The sequence below is a fragment of the Rhinopithecus roxellana genome, unplaced genomic scaffold (genome assembly GCF_007565055.1).
Source record: "Rhinopithecus roxellana isolate Shanxi Qingling unplaced genomic scaffold, ASM756505v1 contig2561, whole genome shotgun sequence".
Classification (NCBI taxonomy): Eukaryota; Metazoa; Chordata; class Mammalia; order Primates; family Cercopithecidae; genus Rhinopithecus; species Rhinopithecus roxellana.
The window spans coordinates 320-13,766 of NW_022142136.1; the positions used below are offsets into that span (position 1 = coordinate 320).

The following is a 13,447-nucleotide window of genomic DNA, read 5'->3' on the forward strand; positions in this document are numbered from 1 at the left end:
CCTCCCTCTCCTCTCCTCTCCCCTCCTCCCCTCCTCCCCTCCTCCCCTCCTCCTCTCCTCCCCTCCTCTCTCCCCTCCCCTCCCCTCCCCTTCTCCCCTCCCCTTCTTCCCTCCCCTTCTCCCCTCCCCGCTCCGCTCCCCTCCCCTCCCCTGTTTTGACAGGATCTCGCTCTGTGGCCCAGGCTAGAGTGTGGTGGTGTGATCTCAGCTCACTGCAACCTCCGCCTCCTGGGCTCAAGTGATTCTCATGCCTCGGCCTCCCTAGTAGCTGGGACTATAGGCATGTACTACTACCCCTAGCTGATTTTTGGGGTTTGTTGTTGTTGTGTTTGTTTTTGAGACGGAGTCTTGCTGTGTCGCCCAGGCTGGAGTGCAGTGGCGCAATCTTGGCACACTTCAAGCTCCGCCTCCCGGGTTTACGCCATTCTCCTGCCTCAGCCTCCCGAGTAGCTGGGACTACAGGCGCCCTGCCACCATGCCCGGGTAATTTTTTGTATTATCAGTAGAGACGGGGTTTCACCGTGTTAGCCAGGATGGTCTCGATCTCCTGACCTCATGATCCGCCCGCCTCTGCCTCCCAAAGTGCCGGGATTACAGGCGTGAGCCACTGCACCTGACCAATTTTTGTATTTTTTAGTACAGAAGGGGTTAGTACAGAAGGGGTGTGTCCATGTTGTCCAGGCTGGTCTCCAAACGCCTGGACTCAAGTGATCCACCCACCTTGGCCCTCCCAAAATGCTGGGGTTTACAGCCATGAGCCACTGCGCCCAGCCCCTTACATCTTTTCTTATTGCCTTCTATACTTCCCAGTTCTGAGGCTATGAAGATCCTTCTACAGCATCTTCTAAAAGCACTATTCTGTGTGTCATGGTTAGATCTGGAACCTGTCTTTTCTGAGCTTCTATGGCACACGTCTGTTTCATCCTCCTAACCCAGGACTGGAGTTGCCCCAGATGTGACAGGGGAGTTCCTATAAGGGAGTGTCCCAAACCCTCAGAGAAAAGACCAGCTGGGATCCCAAAGAAGCGCTAAATGCCAACTCAGAGCATTCATTAGGGGAACTTGGCATAGAGAGCTGCAGCTGGCCTGGAAACCGACAGTGAGGGACAAGGTGTTCTACCCGGGTGTGCCCGCATTGAGTGGCCGGGGCATGGGGTTTCTGTGCAGGTTTAAGACATTGAGTTCCAGGCATGAAGAGGCTGCCTCCACAGTCCCTGGGGCCTCAAGTTGCTCATCCGTGGCATGGGGGCTGTGGTGACCCTTCTCTCCGAGGACTGCTGTGTGGGACAGCAGTCCTGTCCTGTGCAGTGGGCCTCAGAGGGCACCTGCACTGCTCCCAGCATCCTTCATCGTTATAGTCTCTCAGCCACTCTTTGATATCCACTTTTTATCCCCGTTTAAATGTCAGAAAATGAAGGCCCTGTTGATGGTTCTCAAGGGGATCCCCAGACCAGCAGCATTAGCTCACCTTGGAACGTGTGAGAAATGCACACCTGAGCCCCCCAAGACCTGCTGAGTCAGCGCCTGGAGGGGGAGCAGGAGAGGACCCTGCCCCAGTGCTTAATCTGCCTTCCAGTGATTCTGACGCTTGTAGCACTTGAGAAACACTGAAGGAACTTCCCTGGCGTTGGAACCTGGGTGTACCTGACTCAGGCCATTCTTCTACGACCGCCCTAAACTGCCAGCCACTTAGCTTTTGAATTAGGTTAGAACGATGTTATTTGAGGAAAGTGAATTATTTGTCCCCTGAAGAAAAGTGGGCATGCTTTGCTTATGCTCCCTCTTCCTCCTACACAGGGACCACGGGGAGGCCAGACCCCTGGTGATGTGGATATGGGACCCTGAGGTCCTCATCTCAGTGGTAGACTGAGCTGTCCTGTTTGTTTCTTGCAGCTGCTCAGATGGAAGATAAAAAGCCCTTTATCCTCTCTTCCATGAGGCTTCCTCTCCTGGACACCAACAGCAAGGTAAACCACATGGGCAAGCCCAGGCTGCACCACCACACCCCAGGCAGCTGCAGGGTGTGGCCAGGCCATGCTGTGAGGTCACCCCACCGACCAGGCGGCCACCACCCTCGACTGGACTGAGCTTGGGAACAAAGGATGACAGTGTGCCATTCAGTGTGTGGCTGGTGCTTTTCCCACATCTCACTCAGGAAACAATCCCCAAGACCACCCTACACTGGCACCAGTTAAGGCCCGCGGGTCCCTAGCCCTCCTTCAGGCTCAGTGATTCTCTAGAAGGACCCGGAGCTCACCGTGCTGCTATGCTCATTGTGATTGCAGCGAAAGGATGCAGGTCCACGTCAGTCATGGCTGGGGTGCCTGGGACAGAATCCAGGAGGGCCCACACACAGAGCTCCCACCCATCCTCCCCTGGGGTCACAGACGGCGTTAGACCCCCCGCCCCTCCTCTCAGCAGCAATGTGAGTCAGCGCACACAGAGCATCAGAACTAGGGAAGCTCCTGCCTGGGGTCTGTCATGTGGACCCGGTTGGTGCCCCTCGTGGCTGAGCTGTCTCTAGCCCCCCTGGAGGTGGAGCTGATGCACGTGGCCCGTAGCCCCACCTGTCACATGAGACCATCTGGTGTGGCCCAAGACCCAGGTGGACAAGAACATTCTTACCAGGCCAGATATTTGGGGCTTCGTGATGACCTCCCAGGACCCCAGGGCAGAGGCCAGGCCTGTCTTTGGGTGGGTGGATCTTTGCGAAAGTGAGGACTGCACTCAGGTTACCCAGGGGCTGCTGTCTTGGGTAGGACCTGCTTGCTACAAGGGGAGCAGAGAGCCCAGCCCTCTGGGGCTGCTCCGGCCTTTGCCTCCTCTTGGGTCCTTCTGTGAGACTCTTGCTGTGTTTCCCCAGAAGCTACTGAACGGACCCCGTGCCACCTCTGTTGCGGTGCCCCTTACGTGCCCACACACTCCCCAACGTTCAGAGCTCTTCCCAACATGCCACCTGACAGGGTTTTCTGGTCCTTTTGGACGCCTGCAATGCCAGGTGGTTAACACACACAGTCTGTGCAGTCTGGGACCAACCGGCTCGCTCCTCAACACCCACCCTGTTCCCTGAGATAGCACCAGGAGGAGGTGCTCAGAGAAGCCTCCTCGGGGTGGGGACACTGGACCAGACAGCTGAAGGGGCAAAGGCATGGTCGCGATGCTGGAGAAAAGGATCCCCAGGGAGGCAGCACGGGCGGAAGCCATGGCTCAGGGGAATGGCTGGTTTGGCCACATTGGCCTGGCTGTGCCTTCGAGTTACTGGGTGAGGCTGGACATGCAGGCTCAACTCCTAGGATTGTTTGGGTGATAACTGCAGATTCAGGACTAGATTTATGGTGCACGCAGGAAACATGGGGATCACACGAGAGAAGCTAGCTCAGAAGGACCTCAGCCCCATCCCCTGAGGCCAGGGCGAGCCCCGGAGGGAGGGACGGTGTATCTGGAGCCTAGGAAGGGCAGCCACAGATGCACAGGCAGCATGGGGGCAGGGTGGCTTTGGGAGGAGCCCTCTGCAGAGGGAAGGCTGCCTTCTGGGGGCGAAGGGACCTCCACACAGCCTAGGGACAGAGAAAAAGGCAGACACAGGTGCAGGCGGGTACAGGTACGTCCAGCTACAGGTGTGGGTGCAGACCCAGGTAGGTAGGTATAGATATGGTGTGGGAGCAGGCTTAGGTGTGGATGCAGGTAAGTATGGGTATGGGTGTGGGAGCAGGCTTAGGTGTGGATGTGGGTGCAGGTATGGATGCAGGCACAGGTGCAAGTGTGGGTACAGGCATAGGTGTGGGTATAGTGTGGGTGTTGGTGCAGGTATGTGGGTACAGGCCCAGGTGTGGATACAGGTAGGTACAGGTGTGAGTACAGGTGCAGGCCCAGATGTGGGTGCAGGTAGATCCAGGTACAGATGTGGGGGTAGGTCCAGGTCCAGGTGTCAGTGTAGCTGCAGGTGCAGGCACGTGTGGGTGTGGGTGTGAGGAAGAGTGAGGTTCCTCTCTGCTGGCTGGACTGGCATGGCAGTCTCTGCATCCCCTTCCTGATCTCCCATTTGTTCTGGGCAGGTGAAGCGGGCAGTGGTGCAGGTGATCAGTGCCATGGCCCACCACGGCTACCTGGAGCAGCCTGGAGGTGAGGTGATGATTGAGTACATCGTGCAGCAGTGCGCGCTGCCCCCCGAGCAGGAGGTAAGAGGCTGCCACCTCACCTGCCTCCTAGGCCCACGCTTGCCCCTGACCTGTGTTAGGCACTCTCATCAGGAGCCATTGGCCCGGCAGAGGGTGGATGTGTGTGGGCTGCAGTCTGCGTGCGGAGGTTGCCCTCTGCTGTCTTTTGTTTGTTAATTAGAGACAGGGTCTTGCTCTGTGCCCAGGCTGGAGTGCAGTGGCTATTCTCAGGTGTGATCATAGCACGCTGCAGCCTGGAACTCCTGGGATCAAGCGGCCCTCCCGCCTCAGCCCCATGAGACTGCAGGCACATCGCCAGTGTGCCCGGCTCCCTCTGGTTTCTGAGTCAGAGCCTCTGCACTGAGCAGTCCTCTCGGCAGCTCCCGGGACTCAGAATGCAGAAGCGGAAGGAAATAGAGAGTTTGTCCTATTTGGGGCTTTTCTATTTAAGAAGTTACTGTACAAATGCCAATGTCTCTTGAAGGAGAGCAAGGCAGAACGTGGCAAAATAAACCACAGATGGTCTAGACAGCCTCTGTCACCCTGCACTGCTGCCCGCTGGCTGCTGAGCACGTCGGCACTCAAGTCCCTGGCTCTGGGTCTGGTTCTTCAAGTTGGCAAAGCTGGTCTGTCCACCAAGGCCAGCTGAGAACAGAGACGCCGCCCTCCTTGTGTTCTCGTGACCATCACTCTAGTGCCTGCTGGCCCCAAGTGGATACGTGAATTTATCTGGAAACATCAGAGCTCGGGGAGAGTATGCTGTGATGTTGCCTCTAAGTGCGTGGTCGTCAGTGAGGGAAGCTGCGCACGTGTCTGTTCTGCAGGCCCCAGCAGGTGGGCCACCACCAGCTCAGCTGATTCTGACCTCAGCGTCTTCACAGCAGCTCCATGAGTCATTAGGCATGACCTGGAGAGCCAAGGCCTCTGTTTTAGTCTTTTAGTTCCCAAGGTTTGGGAGTTGGAAGTTTCTTTGAATATTAGAAAACGTTATTAAGGTTTTCTAAAACCAAAAGAAAACCATTTTGAATAGATGTATCTCACAGACTCAAATATTTTTATCTATATAATAATAATAATTATTACTTTTGAGACTGGGTCTCGCTCTGCCACCCAGACTGGAGTACACTGGCGAGATCACAGCTCACTGCAGCCTTGAACTGGGCTGAAGCGATCCTCCTCCCTCAGCCTCCTGAGTAGCTGGGACTACAGGCTCATGCCTCCACACCTGGCTAATTTTTTATTTTTTGTAGAGATGGGATCACACTATGTTGCCCAGGTTGCTTTTGAACTCGTGAGCTCAAGCAGCCCTCCCACCTCGGCCTGAAAAAGTGCCAGAATGACAGGTGCGTGCCACCACACCCCAGCACTCGTGTTTTAACCATAGCACCTTGCTGTTCTTCTGTGGAGCCTCTCAGTCTGCATTGCTTGATGTGTGGGGTTCAGTGTAACGACCTTTCTACTTTTGCATGTTCAAATTATTTGTGATAAAATGTCAAAGAGCAAAGCAGGACATGTTGCTCTGAGACAAGTGGGCCTTGGGGTGTTTGCCAGACACACTGCAGAGGGGGTGAGTGGCAGTGGCAGGCCCTGTGGTGTCCCACTGGGTGCTGGGCTCTGTGGTGAAGCCCAAGGGGTGGCCAAATGATTCTGGAGCAGTCAGGTGCAGGGCCACTGGGGAGAAGAAGACAAATCCAGGGAGTCTCGCTTGGATGTAGATTCCCCTTCAAGGTTTTTGGAGAAACATGAGTTAAAGATTAGAATTAGTTATTATTTTGCCGTTTTATCTCTATTACCCACCTAACTTTCCTTTTTTTTTCCATTTAAATTTTTGTTTTGTTTTTAATTTTTTAGAGACAAAGCCTCACTCTGTTGCCAAGGCTAGAGTGCAGTGGCACGATAATGGCTCCTTGCGGGCTCAAATTCCTGGGCTCAAGTGATCTTCCTGCCTCAGCCTCCCAAGTAGGTGGGACCACAGGCATGCGCCAGCCACCATGGGTGGCACTTCTTGTGCCCATTTTTCCAATTGGGGTTGTTTTCTTATTATCAAATTTTGAGAGATCTTTCTATATTCTGGGCACAGTCCTTTGTTGGATTTATGGCTTATAAATATTTTGTTTTCTTTTTCTTTTTTTTTTTTAACTTTAATACATACTGTTTTGTTCTTGAATAGAGACAGCCTATGTTCCCAGGCTGATCTCTGACTCTTGACCTTGAGTGATTCACTTGCCTCAGCCTCCCAAAGTGCTGGGATATAGGTATGGGCCACTGCGGCCTGCCCATAATATTGTCTTGCAGGTCTGTTGCACTCTTGTCTTTCTGCTTCCTTAACCTGTCTTTCAGAGAGCAGAAGTTTTAATTTTTTTTTTTTTTTTTTTTTTTTTTTTTTTTTAGGCGGAGTCTCGCTCTGTCGCCCAGACTGGAGTGCAGTGGCGCAATCTCGCTCACTGCAAGCTCCGCCTCACGGGTTCACGCCATTCTCCTGCCTCAGCCTCCCAAGTAGCTGGGACTACAGGCGCCCGCCACCTCGCCCGGCTAGTTTTTTGTATTTTTAGTAGAGATGGGGTTTCACCATGTTAGCCAGGATGGTCTCGATCTCCTAACGTCGTGATCCGCCCCGTCTCGGCCTCCCAAAGTGCTGGGATTACAGGCTTGAGCCACCGCTCCGGGCCTTAATTATTTTTTAATGGCCAGTTTACTTGAGATGGAGTCTCGCTCTGTTGCCCAGGCTGGAGTGCAGTGCCACAATCTTGGCTCACTGCAATCTCCGCCTCCCAGGCTCAGGCAGTTTTCCTGCCTCAGTCTCCCGAGTAGCTGGATCACAGGCATGCACTACCACGCCTGGCTAATTTTTAATTTTTTATATATTTTTAGTAGAGACAGAATTTTACCATGTTGGCCAGGCTGTTCTTGAACTCCTGACCTCAGGTGATCCCCCGCCCCGGCCTCCCAAAGTGCTAGGATTAACAGGTGTGAGCCACTGTGCCTGGCCTAAAAGTTTTAAGTTTTAGGATTCACATATAGGCCTATGATTCATTTTTAGTTTTTTTTTTTTTTGAGATGGAGTCTCTTCCTATTGCCCAAGCTGGAGTGCAATGGTGTGATCTCAGCTCACTGCAACCTCCACCTCCTGGTTCAAGCAATTCTTGTGCCTCAGCCTCCCAAGTAGCTGGGACTACAGGCGTGCACCAACACACCAGGCTAATTTTTATATTTTTAGTAGAGACAGGGTTTCACCGTGTTGGACAGGCTGGTCTCAAACTCCTGACCTCAGGTGATCCTCCCACCTCGGGCTCCCAAAGTGCTAGGATTACGGGCGTGAGCCACCGTGCCCAGCCTTTTGAGTTAATTTTTGTTGAGGTGTGCTTGAGGCTCGTTTTTTTGCATGTGAATGTCCCAGTTGTCCCAGCACCACGTGTTGAGAACACTCTTCTCTGTACATTGACAAATTGCCTTGCATCTTCGTCAAAAATCAGGAAACCGTATGGATTATCTCTAATGCTGCAGCTCCGCTCATTCTGTGGAATCTGTCATCATCTGTCATCAGTACCACACTGTCTTTCCATGGCTTTAAGGTTTCTTTTGTTTTGTTTTTGAGACAGAGTCTTGCTCTGTTGTTACTCAGGCTGGAGTCAAATGGTGCCATGCTGGCTCACTGCAGCCTCCACCTCCCAGTTCAAGCAATTCTCCTAGCCTCAGCCTCCTGAGTAGCTGGGATTACAGGCGTGCACCACCACGCCCATCTAAGTTTTGTATTTTTAGTAGAGATGGAGTTTCACTATGTTGGCCAGGCTGGTCTCGAACTCCTGGCCTCAAGTGATCCACCTGCCTCGGCCTCCCAAAGTTGCTGGGATGACAGGTGTGGGCTGCCGCGCCTGGATGCTGGGATAGACAGGCATGAGCTGCTGCACCTGGATGCTTTACAGTAAGTTCTGGAGTCAGGTTAATGTGAGTTTTCCATCTTGGTCTTTTTTGATCATGTTTTGGCTATTTTAGTTCCTCTGTTTTCTCTCTAAATTTTAGAGTCATCTTGTTGATGATATTCAGTCTTCCAATCCATGAAAACAGTACATTTCTACATTTATTTAGGTCTTCTTCGATTTTGTTCACCAGTGTTTTGTAATTCTCAGCATGTAGAGTCTGATATTCTGGTATTTTGTTAGATTTTAAAAGCTATTTTGTTTTTACTGCCATGGTAATGTTACAGTTTTGTTCATTTCAATTTCTAACTGTTCATTGTTAGTGTATAGAATATACAATTGATTTTTAGATATTACCGTGTATCCTGTGGCTTTGCTTTTTTATAGATTCTTTGGGTTTTCTACATAGAGCATCATGTCTTCATATAGGCAGTTTTTATTTGTAAATCTAGATGACCTTTTTTATTTTCTTGACTTACTGCATTGGTGAAGTCTCTAGTATGCTGCTGAATGAGCGGAAGTAGTGAGAGCAGCCACCCCTGCTTCGTTCCCATAAGGGGAACATACTGCCTTTACTATTAAGAATGCTAGGGCTGGGCACAGTGGCTCATGCCTGTAATCCCAGCACTTTGGGAGGCTGAGGCGGGCAGATCATTCAATCTCCTTGAGTTCAGGAATTCAAAACCAGCCTGGACAACCTGGCGAAACCCCATCTCTACAAAAAATACAAAAAATTAGCTGTGTGTGGTGGTGCATACCTGTAGTCCCAGCTACTCTGGAGGCTGAGGCAGGAAGATCACTGGAGCCTGGGAGGCAGAGTTGCAGTGAGCCAAGATCATGCCACTGTACTCCAGCCTGGGTGACAGAGCGAGACCCTGTCACACACACAAAAAAAGTTGAAATGCTGGGCCAGTGCCAGTGGCTCACACCTGTAATCCCAGCACTTTGGGAGGGCCAAGGGCAGGAGGATCACTCGAGCCTGGGAGTTTGAGACCAGCCTGGGCAACATAGTGAGACCTTATCTCTATAAATAATAAAAAAAAAATTAGGCTGGGCCTGATGGCTCACGCCTGAGGTCCCAGCCACTTGGGAGGCTGAGGTGGGAGGATCACTTGAGCCCAGGGAGTCGAGGCTGCAGTGAGCTGGATCACACCACTGCACTCCAGCTTAGGTTACATAGTGACACCCTATCTGAAAAAAGAAAAGAAATGTTGTTTGGAGAAGCACTTTAGGAGGCTGGGGCAGGAAAATCGCTTAAGGCCAGGAATTTGAGACCAGCCTGGACATTGTAACCAGACCTTGTCTCTACATAAAATTTAAAAAAATTAGCTGGGTATGATTGGCATGCGCCAGTGGTCCCAGCTACTCAAGAGGCTGAGGTGGGAGGACTGCTTGAGCCCAGGAGGCTGAAGCTGCAGTGAACTGTGATCACACTATTATGCTCCAGCCCGGGCAACAGAACGAGAACCTCTCAAAAAAAAAAAAAAAAGGAGTTATGTTTTATACTATACTGTAGTATATTAAATGTGCAATAGCATTATGTCTAAAAAAACAAAGTACGTGCCTTAACTTACAAACACTTTATTGCTAAAAAAAAATTGCTGAGGGTCATCTGAGCCATCAGCAAGTCATAATCTTCTTGCTGGTGGAGGGTCTTGCCTTGACAGTGACAGCCGCTGACTGATCAGGGCGGTGGTTGCTGAAGGTTAGGGTGACTGTGACAATATCTTCTTTTTTTTTTTGAGACCGTGAGTAGTTGCTCTCTTGCTAGGCCGGAATACAGTGGTGTGATCTCAACTCACAGCAACCTCCACCTCCCAGGTTCAAGCAATTTCCCTGCCTAGCCTCCCAAGTAGTTGGGATTACAGGCACACGCCACCACACCCAGCTAATTGTATTTTAGTAGAGATGGGGGTTTCACCATGTTATCCAAGATGGTTCTCGATCTCCTGACCTCATGATCCACCTGCCTCAGCCTCCCAAAGTGCTGAGATTATAGGCATGAGCCACTGGGCCTAGCCGACAATTTCTTAAAATAGGACGATGATGAAGTTTGCTGCACTGATGGAGTCTTCTGTTCACTAAACTTTTCTGTCTTATGCACTGCTATTTGATAGCATTTTACCCACAGTAGATCTTTCAAAATGGGCGTCATTCCTCTCAAACCCAACCACTTCTTTATCAACTAAGTTTATGGAATATTCTGAATCCTTTGTTGTCGTTTCAACAATGTTCACAGCATCTTCACCAGGAGCAGATTCAATCTCAAGAAACCACTTTCTTTGCCGTCCGAAAGAAACAGCACCTCATCCATTCCGGTTTGATCATGAGATTGCAGCAATTCAGTTCCATCTTCCGACTCCACTTCCAATTCGAATTCTCTTGCTGTTTCCACCACATTTGCAGTGACTTCCTCCACTGATGTCTTGACCCCCTCAAAGTTATCCATGAGGTTTGGAACCAGCTTCTTCCAAACTCCTGTTCATGCTGATTTTGTTGACCTCTTTCCATGAATCACAAATGCTCTTAATGGCATCTACTATGGTGAATCCTTTCCAGAAGGTTTTCAATTCTTGTTGCCCAGATCTGTGAGAGAAATCACTGTCTGTGGCAGCAATCAATCACCTTATGATGTTCTTTTTTTTTTTTTTGGAATAGGGTCTCACTCTGTGACCCAGGCTGGAGTTCAGTGGCTCAATCACAGCTCACTGCAGCCTCAACCTCCTGGACTCAGTCCTCCCACCTCACCCTCCTGAGTAGCTGGGGCTACAGGCACACACCAACACCAACACACACACAGCTAATTTTTGTTTTGTTTTGTCTTGTTTTTCTAAAGATAGGTTTTGCTGTGTTGCCCAGGTTAGTCTTAAATTCCTGAGCTCAAGCAATCTGCCCACCTGGGTGACAGAGCAAGACTCTGTCTTAAACAAAAAGAAAGAAAGAAATAATAAAATGCTCTTAAAATGTTCTCCATGCCAGCAATAAGGTTGTTTTGTTTTCTCTTAGCTTTTCCTTTGCATTCATTACAGCTCACGCCTGTAATCCCAGCACTTTGGGAAGCTGAGGCCAGCGGATCACTTGAGGTCAGGACTTCAAGACCAGCCTGGCCAACATGGTGAAATCCCGTCTCTACTGAAAATGCAAAAATTAGCCAAGCGTGGTGGACCACACCTGTATTCCCAGCTACTCGGGAAGCTGAGGCAGGAGAATCACTTGAACCTGGGAGGCAGAGGCTACTGTGAGCTGAGATGGCGCCACTGCACTCCAGCCTGGGCGACAGAGCTAGACTCTGTCTCAAAAATAATAATAATAATAATAATAATAATGCTCTTTGCTAATCTCCTGGACAACTTGTTGCAGTTTCTCCATCAGCAGTTTCTGCTGCACCTTGGTATTTTTGTTATGGAGATGACTTCTTTCCTTAACCCTCAGGAACCAACTTCTGCCAGCTTCCAGCTTTTCTCTTGCAGCTTTTCTTTTGCAGCTTCCTTACCGCTCTCAGCCTTCACGGAGTTGAAGAGAGTTGCTCTGGATTAAGCTTTGGCTTAAGGGAATGTTTGGCTGATCTGATTTTCTATGCAGACCATTCAGACTTTCTCAAGGTTAGCAATAAGGCTGTTTTGTTTTCTTATCATTCGTGTGTTCACTGGAGTGACACTTGATTTCCTTCAAGAGCTTTTCCTTTTTTCATGACATGACTGACTAGCACAAGAGGTCTGGCCTTTAGCCTGTTTCAGCTTTTGACATGCCTTCCTCACTAAGCTTCATCAATTCTGGCCTTTGATTTAAAGTGAGAGATGTGGGGCTCTTCCTCTCACATGAACACATGGAGGCGACTGTAGGGTTTTAATTGGACTCATTTCAACATTGTTGTGTTTCAGGGAGCAGGGAGACCCTAGCAGAGGGAGAGAGGTGGGGAGTGGCTGATCAGTGGGTCAGGACACCCAACATTCATTGATTAAGCTTGCAGTTTTATATATTGCAGTTCATAGCACCCCAAAACAATTATGATAGTAACATCAGAGATCTCTAATCACAAATCACCATCACAGATACAATATTAATGAAACAGTTTGAAATATTCCAAGAATTAGCAAAATGTGACACAGAGACACACACCAAGCACATGCTGTTGAAAAAGGCGCCATAGACTTGCTGGACACAGGGCTGCCCCAGACCTTCCACTTCGTTAAAATGCAGCACCTGTGACGTCCAGTAAAGCAGAGCTCAGTGAAACAAGGTCACGCCCGAATGGGCTTGCTTGCTTGTTTTTATTGACACATAATAGATGTCCGTATACTTGGGGTACATATGATAATTTAATACATTCATGTTATGTGTAAAGATCAAATCAGGGAAACTGGGATATCCACCACCTTGCATGTTGGTTTTTTTTTTCTGAAAACAAGTTTTACTTAAATAAGGGTTTAAATACATTGCATGTTGGGTTTTTTCTTTAGGCTAGAAGCATTCTAATTATTCCTTTCTAGCGATTTGGAAATGTACAATAGATTATACTATAATCTGTAATCTATAGTAGGGTAAACTATAGTCATCCTACTGATCTATAGGATACTAGGTCTTTTTTCTGAATATATATTTGTACCCATTAATCAGCCCCTCTTCATACCCCTACCTTCTACCCTTCCCGGCCTCTGGTAACCACCAGCCTACTTACTGTCTGTCTCCATGAGAGCCACTGTTTTTGCTCCCGCCTATAACAGGTTTTCATTGATGCCCTTTATCAGCTTGAAGAAACTCCTTTCTATTTCTAGTTTTCTGAGACATTATGATGGATTTTATGGATTAATGTCAAAATTGAAACAGTTTTGTGCATCTGTTGGTGAAATTATGTATTTTTTCTTCTTTTGACTGTTAGTATGGTAGATTATATTGAGTGTTTCGTTTAATTTTTTTTTTTATGAGACAGAGTCTTGCTTTGTTACCCAGGTTGGAGTATAGTGATGCAATCATGGCTTACTGCAGCCTCAACCTCCCAGGCTCAAGCAGTTCTCCTGCCTCAGTCCCCCAAATAGCTGGGACCACAGGTGGGCACCACCACACCTGGCTAATTTCAAGTTGTGTTGTTGTAGGGATGGGGTCTCTCTGTGTTGCCCAGGCCAGTCTAGAACTCCTGGGCTCAAGCAATCTTTCTGCCTTGGCCTCCCAAAGGGCTGGCATTATAGGCAAGAGCCACAGCACCTGGACATGATTGCTTTTTTAGCAAACCATTTTTATTATGGTAAAATAACATAAACTTGACTGTCTCAACCCATTTTAAGTGCACACTTCAGTGACATTAAGCACATTCGCATTGTTGTGCAGCCATCACCATCTTCCAGCTCCAGAGCTCGTCCATGTTCCCAAACAGAA

General features: G+C 49.4%; 1 protein-coding gene across 1 annotated transcript; it reads left to right on the plus strand.

Moving 5' to 3' along the window:
• Positions 1 to 1,870: 1,870 nt before the first annotated feature.
• LOC115895801 (maestro heat-like repeat-containing protein family member 1) lies at positions 1,871 to 5,448 on the plus strand (the record flags this gene model as incomplete). The annotated part of the gene is made up of 3 exons (XM_030926391.1): positions 1,871 to 1,967; positions 4,056 to 4,178; positions 5,408 to 5,448. Coding segments are annotated over exons 1-3 (230 nt in total), but the record flags the coding sequence as incomplete, so codon positions are not given.
• Positions 5,449 to 13,447: the final 7,999 nt, after the last annotated feature.